This window comes from Mustela erminea, chromosome 2 (assembly GCF_009829155.1).
Source record: "Mustela erminea isolate mMusErm1 chromosome 2, mMusErm1.Pri, whole genome shotgun sequence".
NCBI lineage: Eukaryota > Metazoa > Chordata > Mammalia > Carnivora > Mustelidae > Mustela > Mustela erminea.
Window position 1 is genome coordinate 57841487 of NC_045615.1, and position 14084 is coordinate 57855570.

Here is a 14084-nt window from a genome sequence, read left to right on the forward strand (position 1 = left end):
GTTTCTGCCTGAACTATGCATTTGATGTCTGGAAACAGAGAAGCCATTTGCGTGACTGGAACTTTAGGGAGCATCTTGGATAAGAGTTAACTTCAAGGAGGGAAACCACATGTTAAAGAAGATGGAGCTAAAACGTGGAAAAAACCCGGGTCCAAAATGACACCATGAAGCTTCTATACGAACCCTGGACTATTGGACTCTCTCATGTGACAGAGAAATAAGTCTCTGTGACTTGCTGGGTAAAGCAAATGCCTAACTGATACAAAGTGTAGAAAGAAAATCTCAGAATGTCAAAATTACCTCAGAAAATCCTTTAAATCCTCCATAAAATACAGTTAAATGGCGTGGTATAAATCCTAAATGAGTTATAGGCATGAGGAGATGCTTAGCCTTTAATTCTTGAGCCAGTCAAGAAACAGACTTAATTAAGGGTGCTTGGGTGGCTAGGGGTTAAGCTTCTGCCTTCAGCTCCGATCATGATCCCAGGGTACTGTGATTGAGCCCCACGTCGGGCTCTCTGCTCAGCGGGGAGCCTGCTTCCTCCTCTCTCTCTCTGCCTGCCTCTCTGCCTACTTGTGATTGCTGTCTGTTAAATAAATAAATAAAATCTAAAAAAAAAAAAAAGAAGAAAAAAACAGACTCATTTATGTGCTATCCTTGTATTGTTTCAATTCGTGTTTGTCTTTTACAAATTATTTATGTTGATTTCAGAGACTGTAATTCAGAAATTAAAATCATATATGGTCTGATAAGGAAGTCCCAGTCTATGTAATCCTGATAGTTGGAAACGTGTGTGTGTGTGTGTGTGTGCACATGCATGCATATATGGAATTACTGCATATGATTCCACCTTCACTTTTGACAGGAAATTTTATGACTTTAACTGTATTAATGTTTCTTTATTGACTTTTAGTTTACATTTGAATTTCTTTTCAAGGCTCTTGAACAAGTCATCGTCATGGACATCCTGGCTACCAAGCAGGATGACTGGGATGTCTTTAAAATCACTCACACTTTCTCCCCTATGTTTTGGGTGAGCTAAGTTTGATTACATTTGTACATCTGCACAGTATGTTTCTTCGAGCAGAATTACAGGGAGAAGTATCAATATGACTGAAATTGCCCTCTCTTTTCTCTTTCTCTTGCATTCCATTCAACACTATGCTATGTCTGAAACGGAGGAAAGTTGCCGGTCCCACGTGGTTTTGTGAGGCTGTGAGTAAGTGAAGCTCTGAGAAGAATGGCAGGTGAAGAGGTTCTGGAATTCAGATTTCCCTAAGGAATGTTACGACGTTGCTAAGCTGTGTAGTGTATCTTAACAACCAGGGAGCCCCGTGGGCTCCTTGGAGTAACAGTGGGAGAAACTGGAGGGAGACAGTGAGATTCTTTTGAAAGCATCAGACGTTAGTCTGTCTCTGCCAATTAAAAATTCCCAGCTCAAGTGCAAAGATTAAAGGAAATCAATGACAACTAAGTACAGACCCATTATGGGGCTTGGAGGGTATCAGCAACCTTGAGTTCCTGTCAACCAGATCACCTTCTTTGAAAACTGTCCTCAGGTATAATTTTAAATTCATCATTAAAATAATTTTCAAAAAGGTTTGGTATGGTTTAGGTAATGAACCTCAGGTTCATCTTCTTTTCAAGACCATGTGAAGGCTAAATAAATCTGTTTTGAGGTAATGGGGTATTATGTTTTAAAGTAAACCATCTGTTGTTGAGGAGATCATATAAATAAAATGAGCTAATGTTGTGGAATTTATTTCCACATTTATTCCACATTCTGCGGAAAATAGTAACTTCATGTAACAAATACTGAGCATATACTATGAGACAGATACTGGGAATATAGAGGTTGGACACCAGACCATTGCCTGCTTAATTATGATATCTTATGGTGAGAAGCAGAAAATAAATATAGAAATGGAAAAAAAAATCAGAAAGTGACATGTGGGGGCGCCTGGGTGGCTCAGTGGGTTAAAGCCTCTGCCTTCAGCTCAGGTCATGATCCCAGGGTCCTGGGATGGAGCCCCGCATGGGGCTCTCTGCTCAGTGAGGAGCCTGCTTCCCTTCCTCTCTCTCTGCCTGCCTCTCTGCCTGCTTGTGATATCTCTCTCTATCAAATAAATAAATAAAATCTTTTTAAAAAAAGAAAAAAAAGTGACATGTGCTATGAAGACAGCTTAAGGAGGGTAAGGGATAGAGCGTTACGGAGGCTGGGGAGATGGTAGGGAACTACTTTAGAGAAGGGTAAGGAAGACTTTTGGAGAAAGTCTCCTTTAGGCAGAGCAATGAAGTGAAGATCTGAGTGGTGTACATTTTAGGCTACTCCTAGCAAACGCAAAATATTTCAGCATTCATCATCTATGTATGTAATCTCTGCATCTCTGGGAATTCATAGTAACTTTCAGCTCTTCTCGATCATGTATTATGTTCTCCTGTTTTAAACACACATCGTACATAAGTGTTATTTTGGACTAAGATTATTAATATTTAATACAGATTTGCATAGTTTAAAAATAACAATGGCCAAAGTTAGGACTAGATGATTACTAATGTTTTTAAAACATAGATTTGAGGATTTTGTGTCATGGAGTCTACATAAAATTCGGTGATTTGCTAATATACTGGTCAATTCAAGAGGCTGTAGGAAAGAAAATGTTGTTCTCAGAAGCACTTTCATAATTCCCTGTATGGCGAATGGTAATTTTAATCAGATTTTCCCTCAGCTACCACTATACAGCTTTTTTTTTTTCCCCTTCTCCAGAATGAAAGCAGAATGCTAGCATCACAAGCAACATAGAATTATAAACAGAATTTGGCTACTTTCATTCAGCAGATCTTTTGTGCATAGCCTCTAAGTCAGGAGGGCTCCACCAAGGTTTTGCAACACAGGTGGTTAGGCAAAACACAACATATTTACTAATAATAGCTAAAATATTCATGTTTGCAAATCATTTCGCTTTTAAAAGGAATTAATATAAAGAAGGGTAAGTTTTCCCACACTATCTCTTGGTATTTAGTGGCAATGTCATTTGCCTACCTGTTTGGAAAGATTGAAGTTAAAACCTATTAATACATACAGCTTTTCTGAACAACAGTTACTGACACACCATAGTTGCAGTGACTGAAAATGTTTTTAGTCCTTTGCTTCTCCACAACTGTGGAATGCATTCTTTAAAGTTGGAACATGAGATGGGGATGTGTCTTTCCCTGTGAACACCACCTATCATGTGCATCACGGTGGAGAAGTAGGTTGGGAACTACTCCATATTATACAGTAAAAACCTAACAAGTTAAAATAGTGGAAACAAGTATGTGTGTGTTTTGTTTTCTCTGTGTTTTCTTTTTTGTTGTTTATTTGTTTGGGGTTTTTAAAAAAATGTTTCATAAAATTGTATTTGGGTATAGTAAAGAATCCATGGCTTATTTGTGAAAGTTATTATAACTGGTTTAGTCTTACAGAATCCATCCATGATATGCATCGACCAGTTTTGCATTAAAGGGTATCTCTAACATTGATTTAGGAAAATTTTTAGTCACTTCATTATAAAATAAGTGATATTTTTGATTGTATAATAAAGATAATCTTTGTTTACCAATGAGTAAATAATTTTCTGGTCTTCTGTTAATTCCTTATTTTAATAATATTTTAATAATATGTTCTTTTCATATTTCTCTTGTCTTTGGGGGGAAAAATCTATTCTTACATCTGAGAATTAATGATTCATTCATTTCTTTTGAGTTTATAAGTCTTAAAAAGTTATAGTCCAAAATCAGTGCTTATAACAAAGAGATACCTTAATAGAGAAAAATTATTCTAAGCCAATTCATGAACTTTAGAATTATATACATTAAAATAAATGATGAATGAATTGTCAGTCAAAGAGTGTTAAAATCAGTATCAGCAACAGGTGGAAGCATAAGATGTGGCCATTGTTTATAATAACTAAAAGAGTTTTGCTTTTCTTTAGACTTGAGGTAGTTTCTGGGTTGGTTTGTTTGTTTGTTTTCTTTAATTAATAGACCTTAGTTTTTAGAGTAGTTCTTAAGCTTACAGAAAAATTAAGCAGAAAGCACAGGAAGTATCTTACCTACCTAGTCTTCCCTATTATTCATATCTTGTGTTAGTGTGGTACATTTGTTATGATTGATGAACCAATATCATACCTTATTAGTAACTGAAGTCCATTCTGTATTTTAATTTTTTAAAAGATTTTATTTATTTATTTATTTGACAGACAGAGATCACAGGGAGGCAGAGAGGCAGGCAGAGAGAGAGGGGGAAAGCAGGCTCCCTGCTGAGCAGAGAGCCTGATGCAGCACTCGATCCTAGGACCCTGAGATCATGATCTGAGCCAAAGACAGAGGCTTAACCTACTGACCCACCCAGGCACCCCTGAAGTCCGTAATTTGAGCTAGCATTCACTCTGTGTTGTACAGTTCTTTAGGATTCAACAGATGCATAATGTCATGGATCCACAGTTATGGTCTAGAGCAATATAATCCAGGTTAGTGTCACTGCCCAGAAAATCTCCTGCATTCTACCTATTCATTACTCCCCCACCTCCCCTTGAGAGCTTCTTGGCCTCCACTCATGTTTTAACTGTTTCCATGGTTTTGTTTCTTCCAGAATGTCATATAGTTGGAATCAAACAGTATGTAGCCTTTTCATATGGCTTCTTGGCAATATACATTGCATGTTCCTCCATGTTTTTTCATGGCTTGATAGCACATGTCTTTTACTGCTGAATAGTATTCCATTGTATGTTTATATAGTATTCCATATGTATGTTTATAATAACTAAAAGAGTTTTGCTTTTCTTTAGTATTCCATTGTATGTTTATATAGTATTCCATATGTATGTTTATAATAACTAAACGAGTTTTGCTTTTCTTTGTATGGATGTACCACAGTTTATTTATCCATTCACCTATTGAAGGACTCCTTGGTTCCTTCCATTTTTTGGTAATTATGAACAAGCATTCATGTGTAGGTTTCTATGTCAACATGATTTCAACTCCTTTGGGTGAATATCTAGGAGTGCAATTGCTGGATCATAGGGTAAGAGTATGTGTAGCTTTGTAAGAAACTTCCAATCTGTCTTCCAAAGTGGCTTTAAAAGAAATAAAATACCATTTTGCATTCTCACTGGCAATGAATAAGAGTTCCTGTTGCTCCACGTTTCTGTCAACATTTGGCATTGTCAGTATGTTGGATTTTAGCCATTCTAATGGGTGTGTAGCAGTATGTCATTGTTTAAATTTGCAATCCCCTAATGAAAAATGATGTTGAGTATCTTTTTATATGCATGGTTGTTTGCCATCTGATTATCTTCTTTGATGAAGAATTTGTTAAGCTTTTTTGCCCAGTTATTAATTTGGCTATTTGTTTTCTTAATGTTGAGTGTTAAGTGGTCCTTATTATTCTGGATACAAGTCCTTTATCAGATATGTGTATCACAATATTTTCTCCCAGTCTGTGACCTGCCTTTTCATTCTGTTAACAATGTCTTTCATAAAGTGAAATATAGTTTCACTTTTTTTCAGGTTCGAGGTAGTTTTATTTTTTCATCATTAGATCACTTGTTAGAACAACTCAAAGTACAACTTTGTCTGGAGTTATTCATTTACCTCATTTCTGAAAAGTTAAGGTTTTTAAAAAATATTTTATTTATTTATTTGGGCAGGGAGAATAAGCAAGGGGGAGGCGCAGAGCGCAGAGGGAGAGGGAGAAGAAGACTCCTCACAGAACAGGGAACCTGATCCAGGGCTCGATCCCAGGACACTGAGATCATGATCTCTGAAGCCACTTAACCAACTGAGCCACTCAGGTGGCCCTAAAAATTTAAGTTTAAATCAGACTTTCAATAGTCCATGATGTTTGTTGATTTTGTAAATATTTTAATGATATATATGGATAAAATATTTACATATCGCCTTAATCTTTTCAACTATTTTGAAATTATTTTGAAACTTCCAATAGAAGCAATAAAAGTCACAACATCATATAGTTAAGTTTTCTGTAATCCCAGAGTAAATTTTATAGCACTTTTTTAAATGTATGAATTTCAAACTTCTTGGAGGCACCAAAATTTTCATAAGAGGAAAAAGAAGAGTTTTCTTCATTGTTTGTTTATTGACCTATAACACCAGAATTTAAAGTATATCCCTACCCTTCAAATTAAACTAAGAGAATGACTGATGTGGGGAAGACACACATAGTAGAACAGGTGAATATTCTAGCTGACCACTCCATCAATCCCATCAAGTTTCAGGTGAGCAAATCAAAATCTAGGAAATAAAGGTATTTATCCTTGGTCACTTAGCTTGTTAATGACAAATTAGGACCATATGTATCAGTTTTAAATTTCAGTTCAGTGTCCTTTCCACTCTCCAAATTGCCTACTGTATACTTTTTCCCCAATAGAGACAAAATGAATTTACTAACTTAATTGTATGAAAGATATCACACAGAAAGAATCAGTGACTCTACAGTTTGAGTTAAGGAAAGAGGTTAGAACTAAGTCCTCATTATTTATGAGGAACAATAAGAAAATACACATTTTATTGTTAGATAACAGTATTTTATGAATTCCAAATATTTTAATATATCTTATTTAGCCTAGAATAAGTTTAGAATTTATTAATATTAGGTGTTTTGTGACAACAGGGCTGGAAATTTATATACCATAGACTCTGAGTATATACCATGAAAAAGTTGAACACAGATTCTATGGTCTAAAAAGGTAGTCAATAAACTAAAAATGTGTGCCCCAATCTTGAGATCAGTTTCTAGAACATGGATGTATTTGAATGCTGAAAATTATTCTAACCAGAAAAACTCCCTGCCATGGTTAGTAGTAAAATGTATATTTCCCAGTACTGCTATGATGAATAAGATTTCCATGTAAGATAGGAAATATAAAATCCTCTTTAAATTTCAAGATAGCATGCCATTTTTAAAAAAGATTTTATTTATTTATTTGATAGAAAGTGAGAGAGAGAGCACAAGCAGGGGGGATGGCAGAGGAAGAGGGTGAAGCTGCCACTGAGCAGGGAGCCCAACATGGAGCTGGACACAGGGCTTCATTCTAGGACCCTGGGATCATGACCTGAGCCCAAGGCAGATGCTTAACTGACTGAGCCAGGCATCCCAATATTATGCCATCTTTAAGAAAGTTTGTTTAGGGACGCTTGAGTGGCTCAGTCAGTTAAGTGACTGCCTTCTGTTCTGGTCATGATGCTAGTGGGATTGAGTACTGGATCAGGCTCCTTGCTCAGCGGGAGAGAGCCTACTTCTCCCTTCACCTGCCGTCCCTGCCCCCCCGCCTGTGCTTTTTCTCTCTCTCTCTCTCTATCTGACAAATACATATATAATATCTTAAAAGAGAGAGAGAGAGAGAAAAAGTTTATTTAACTCTTTCCTGTGTTTCTCATCCAGAAAATTTCCCCACATAATTGTAACTTCCCAAAGAGCCATAACATTATCTTTGATCGCTTAAGCCTATGACACTGTAGGTGTCTAATAAATGATTGCTGAGTGACTGAGAGAAAATAATTAAATATTACTGAATATTGCAACTAACGAATGCCAAAGTTTCCCTAGTTTATCGTTTGTAGATGCAACATCATTTGTAGATGTAACTATCAGATTTCTTTTCTCCTTTAGGTTTTACCTTCTTCTCAGAAGAGGATACAAATTTAAGAAGCTGGTTGTCTAAAACATAATAGGGAGGGTCCTCATTATATGTATCACATCATAATAGGAAAGGTGCATCAATATAAAACACAGTTGTAGGTATTATAGTTTAAAGCTCTCATTTTCATTTATTATTTCAAAATTGATAGCCACGTTATGTATTTTTACGTTGGTAAGCTAACAAAGTGACCTTAAATGTAATTAAATATAGAACATATTTTAAGATTTTGAGTCTTCCAGGGAAAAATGCCTCTTTTCCACCCATGCCAGTATTCATTTCAATGTTTACAAAAATTTGGTCCAAAGTAAAATAGCCTTACGTTGTTTCGACAGGAGAAATAATGCAGTGCAAACAAAGAAGAAATGTTTGACGTGTAAGGAAATGTCAAGAACCCCTCATCAGAACGACTATCATTCTATGATTTCAGGGTCTAAGCACCTCTGGAAGTGAGGTTAACAAGGTAGAACCCCAGGACCTTTTGGGGCAACAGCAGAGAGGAGCAAACCAATACCTCAAGAACATGAGCCTCAAGTCCCCAGCGTCTGCTCTTCCCTTTGAGAGCAAAGGCAGCCATATCATGGCTCGAAATGGAAGCTGTTTTCTAGTCCGGCACACCCCTCACCCCAGAAGGGTCTGCCACATCAAAGGTAAGGGAACTCGAGATCCTAGAATCTCTCTCTCTCCCTGCATTTGGGCTACTTGATGATTCTGGTGGGTAAACACAGGGATAGTACTCAGAATACTTATCTAATGGTGAGGCACGGGTATGGACCATCGAGACCAGAGACCAGACTTGAGGTTAGAGCAGAGCCTGCAAGCATCCCCTGTGCCAGGCATTAACCCTGGGATTTCCTGACTGTTAGGAAAGGGACCTGGAGGGGGGCCAAAGAGTTCACAGGCAACAACTGACCAATTGGTATAGAAGTATTCAATATTTCAACAAACTGCATATTCGTGCTAGCACTTACAGGCTAAATATTAGCCCTAGAGAAGCATACAGTTTACCCTCTAGCCCTTTTTCCCTTTCTGTTACTTTCTCTCCTTTTTTCTCTTCTTTCTCCCCTTCCTCCCTCTCTCCTTCCATCTCTCTTTTTCTCCATCTTTGCCTCATGTCTTCTCTTCCCCTTTTTCTCTTTTCTTTTCTTTCTTCTTTCTTTCCTTCTCTCTCTTTTTCTTTCTGTCTTTTAAAATTTAGTTTCTGTAACATCATATACTGCTAATTGACTCCCCTATCTCTCTGACTGCTCCTTCCCAGAGTTGTTTTTTTTTCCCCCCGGTTCTGTAGTAAATGTTGGAGTCCCTCACAGCCCAGTCCTTAGCCATTTTCTCTCTTTAATCTATACCGTGACCCCACTACAATTTACTCATTCACAAGTTTCAAAAACTGAATAGACCAAGTGCTTTCAGATGGGTGTCTTGGACTCAGACTACTCTTCTAAAATTGAGACCTCCATATTCAATTGCCTGTTTGACCTATATGTGAGGCATTGGATGCTTCATGGGCACCTTGAATTTGGCTCTTGGAAACAGAACTCTGGATCTTCCTTCAAAAGTGTATTTCTCCAACTACTCTACCTGAACTAGTAAGTGGTACCATACATTTTGGGTCTTGCTTGACCTCCTTTCTCTCCTTCCTTTCCTCTTGCAATACTTAACTTGATCTTGTCGCTTTCTTTTCTAAATATTTTGCACATTAAGCTACTTCTCTCCCTGGCCACTGTTACAGCTCCTTTCTAGGCCATTATTATCTCTGGGTCTGACTGCTACTTTTGTAATTCGTAGCCTCCTAACTGCCCTCTTTCCAACCCTGCCCTCATCCTATCCACTCTCCACGGAATAAGATCATATTAAAATGTAAATTTAACTGTTTCAATGCCCTACTCAAAACCCTTCAGAGACTTCCCATGTATCTAAGATAACGTTTATCTTGATGTAGACTAAAATGTTCACTATGTTGTGGCCTCTGCCTCTTATGACTCATCTCCTATCAATAGCCACCCACCCACCCATTTTCATTATATGTATGCCATACTGCACTTGCCTAAGTTCCTTGAACGTATAATAAGAACTTTCCCATCTCTGGATTTTCACTCATACTATTTCCTCTCACCAAAAAATCCCCTCATTATACGCTTTTTCTCGTTTCTCAGGTTTTGGTTTAAGTGTAACTTAAAAAAGACTTCTAGGCTCCACATCCTCAATCTAAATTCACTTTCTTTACTGTATATTCTCATAGTACTCTATCGGGGCAATGGTCTTAGATCAGGTTCTCTGGAAACAGACTCTGGGATGGAGATTTGTGTGAAGGAGGTTTATCGGGAACTGCTCTTAGGAACAACACGTATAGGGGGCCAGGAAAGCAGGACTGGACAGCGGTAATGTAAATAAAAGAAGCCTCAGTCAGTCCCATAAGGAGCCATGGACAGCTCTGTGGAGGTGTCTCAGCTTAAAGCAAGGGGAGTCAGGCCTTTGTAACCCCCATCAACCACTTATTGGTCAAGTTTCCATCATGCATGAGAGCTGTCTTCAGCTGAGAGCAATTCCCAGAGAGGGACTCAGCATGAGCCATCAGTCGCTGACACATGTCAGGTGGATGGATAAGCGTGCTAGTCCTGAAGGCATGGTTTGGGTAATGCATCCCCACATCTACGACAGCAACTATTGCAGCTTATGACTAAATATTTTTATTTCATTATTATCAAGTATCTTCCACAAATTTGTGAGCGCCTTGAAGGCTGAAGATGTGTCTCTTTTGCTCACCACTTATCTTCCGTTTCCTAGTGTGGCTGTGATATGGGAGGTACTAGATAATTCTTGTGGAAGGAAAGAAGGAAGCTTAAATATAGATAAAATTTAAATAAAAATTTAGAGCCTCTAAAAGATTTTAAGAAGGGTTCATGTTGTACCTCAGCTATCTAGTTGTGTGTCCTTGAGCAAGTGATTTCATTCTTTAAAAAACTCCTTCTAGCTGTATTGTAGAAAGTGGAAGGGGAACAGTGGCCTTAGAAGAGGTTAGGAGATCATTTGAAAGGCTGACCCAGTCATTCAAGTGAGAGGGACGAAGGATGGGCCAGGGCAGACAGCAGGGCAGAGAAGTGAAGACTGAACTTTGGGTTAGAGCAAGAGAAAAGCCCAGATGAGCAGTATAGGGAAAGTCATCACAGGATTATGAGATAAAATAAGATTGAATGAGAATGGCTGGGTGAACACCAAAGACAAATTCCTAAAGAAGATCAGGAAAATGAAGGCCAAGAGAGAGCAAACAGATATTACAATAAAGAAGTCATAGATGGCTTGGAATCTGTTGTCTTGGCAAAATCTGACGATACAGGTTTTTAAAACCCACATGAGAAAAACGTTGCATTTCATTAGAACTTTTTTTCTCTGTGAGGGCAAATATTACCAAATTGAGTGTAGTATTTTTTTCTGACTTCCAAATACTTGAAAGTACTTGATATATAAGTCCTGTATATGTAATTCACATTCTGCCTTGAATTATCTTATACCTATAATCCAGTATAAAACTGTTGGCAGGCAAAGGTTGACTTTTATGTCTTCAAATCCCCTACAATGCGTACCACAAAGCCTTGCTTATAGTACGGTATGTCCACATATAAATATACGTTCAATTGGATAGAAAATTTTCTTTGGAAATCTTTCAAGGAAATCCATGCTAATTCTAGAAAGCCTAGTAACTGGAATTGCATGAGGAAGAGAAGAGGAGCAACCTGCTCTATTCTGACTGTTAACAGATCTGTAGCTTGAACCCACACTCAGCACAAGGACACTACAACTGGTTTCATTGGTTTCACCCCAAAGATAATTCTTATGGTCCATTTTACCAACATTCAAATGTTTAAGTCTGTGAGATCTAGTGCTATTTTAGTAGATAAGTCCTTAAAAAATTAAATCATCAGTAAGTTTGTTCGGTCTAAGAAATGTCAATTTAAGTCTCCATTTGTGATACATCTATGCTTTTTGTTAGCAACACAACATAAGCCAGTTTCTGCTCACAATGTACTTGGAGGAGAAAGGAATAATAGGAAGTAATTATAATACATTGTGTTATGGGCAGTGATAGAAGAATGCTGGAAGTTCAGATGTAATACACAGATAGGGAAACCACTGGAGGAGTGTCAGGAATGCATTTCAAGAGGTTTATACTAGAAGATACATGATGAAAATTAAGAAGAAACAATTAGCGGGACTTGGGGGCATTTACTGGATTTAAGGATGGAATAAAAAGTCTCAAATTATTATCAATTTTTTTTTTAGTTTGGTTAACTGGGTGGATAGTGAACCAACTATTAATCTTGAGCATATAGGATGAAGGACATATGTAAGAGGTAAGATTAAAAGCTTCATTTCAGACAACCTTGTACTTGATATGCCAATGGAACATTCAGGAGTAAATGACCAAGTAGAGAAATTGATAGGAGGACTTGGAGGCTAAGGGTTAGATGAGGCTAAAGTAGATGTGAAAAGCAGGAGCATTTAGGTTAAAACAGTAATGTTATCGCCCAAGAAAGAAATCCCAACAAAACTCTGAAAAACACAGGGATGGAAACCCAGAGATTTCCAGAAAATCCAGAGAAAGAGACTGAAAAGAAATAGCAGAGATGTTTGATAGAAAACATCTCTGAAAACAGAGAGAAATGATTTTAAATTACATTTGCTTGGCAGAAGTTTTTAAGCTGTATTCAGAAGAGTCCTAGAAATCTGGGCAAGAGACAAAGATGGAGTAAAATGTGTTTGAACAAAGGGCACAGTAGCCAAAGAAATTTGAGTACCCCTATTTCATGGCAAAAAGCATTATATTTAGTCATGGAATTAAATGAGGCTTTTTGGAACTTTTGCTAAAGCCGTATTTTGAGATCATTTATGCATGACTTGTTAAGAAGTAATTTAGAAACTAGCCCTATGATGGTAGCCTATCTCTAGGCTTTTTTGTTTTGGAGAAAACTTGATAGAAAGGAGAGAGATTGAAGATTTCTTCGAAAAGAGTCACTGGGGTGCTGTGTACTTCCCTTCGCCTCCATGAAGAGCAGTAGTAGCTGCCTTTACCAAACGTCCAGGGCTTTCCAGGGAATCATTTACGGAGAATGTCTAGAGAGGAGACTGATCTCACAGGCTAGCTATCTCCTTGCCCATGCTGTTCTTGGTCTGCCCTACCCTGTTTCTGTAGTGGATCATGGGGAGACTACACAGTGAACTTGTTCTGTATCTTCTGTGTTATGGAGGACACAGAGAATGGTGTCTGATTCTCCTCTAAAATCTCAAGACAAGAGCTGCCTGGAGTTGGCTGAAGCTCACTGTGTCAGTGGCACAGATTGGGATTGAGTTGTTCTTCCACAGAAGACCAGGCAGAGTGTTGTTTCCTGTGTGCTGGAGGAAGCTGGTCGAGAACTGTCTTGCAAGGACCCAGCCCAAGAGGACTAACTCATTGGACAACTCCAACCCAAAGAGGCTGGTGACGTTTCACCTGGGGTGAAGGTGGGAAGGAAGAGATGTTAGCAATTATCTGGTAGATACATTATCCATGACAATGAACAGTGTCAGAGATTTCCTCAGCCAGGGGTCTCCAAAGAACCCATAAAAATACCTCATAAGAGAAAGAGCCAGCATTTCTTCTCTGCCTCACAGATCTGTTTTCACAGATGCCTCAACACTAAATTAAAACCACTAAGCAAGCAGGACTTTGTGTCCCCTTCACTATTCCTTCCTCCTCCACCCCAACTCCAGAGGAGCTGACAGCGGTGAGTGGGGAAGGAAGAGTGGAAGAGCAAGGGGGGGGAAAAACATTCCATACCCCCACTCCCCTGCTGGTCTGTAGAGGCTGGATCATCTTTGGCCTGGAGAGGAGGGTGTGATGTGGAGTAGTAATATTTTTATAGCACTTGCTATCCTGATAGTAAGTATTTGGCATTCTTGATGGAAAGTTTTATGCACAATAAAGATTAATGCAGTTACTTGTTATTTTAAAGTGAACTTTAAAATTTAACTTTAAAATTTAAACTTCAACTTATATTTAAATATTTAAAATTTTATTTTATTTTATTTATTTTTTTTTAAAGATTTTATTTATTTATTTGACAGAGAGAAATCACAAGCAGGCAGAGAGGCAGGCAGAGAGAGAGGAAGGGAAGCAGGCCCCCTGCTGAGCAGAGAGCCTGATGTGGGACTCGATCCCAGGACCCTGGAATCATGACCTGAGCCGAAGGCAGCGGCTTAACCCACTGAGCCACCCAGGCGTCCCTAAATATTTAAAATTTTAAACTTAAATTTTAAATTTACCTTATAAATTTTATTATTTTGCTTATACATCTAGAAAATTTTAACAATCACTTCAAGGGGATCTTTGATTAATATTTAGTCCCATTC

At 38.0% G+C, this 14084-nt stretch overlaps 1 protein-coding gene across 1 annotated transcript in view; it reads left to right on the forward strand.

The window, feature by feature from the left end:
- The first annotated feature begins 1314 nt into the window (after positions 1-1314).
- Positions 1315-14084, forward strand: part of C2H4orf17 (chromosome 2 C4orf17 homolog) — a 32727-nt gene continuing 19957 nt past the window's right edge. The window contains exons 1-2 of the mRNA XM_032332983.1: positions 1315-1559; positions 8131-8350. Coding sequence (XP_032188874.1) covers positions 8224-8350 — 127 coding nt within the window. The 5' untranslated portion in view covers positions 1315-1559; positions 8131-8223. The remainder of the gene's footprint in view (positions 1560-8130; positions 8351-14084) is intronic.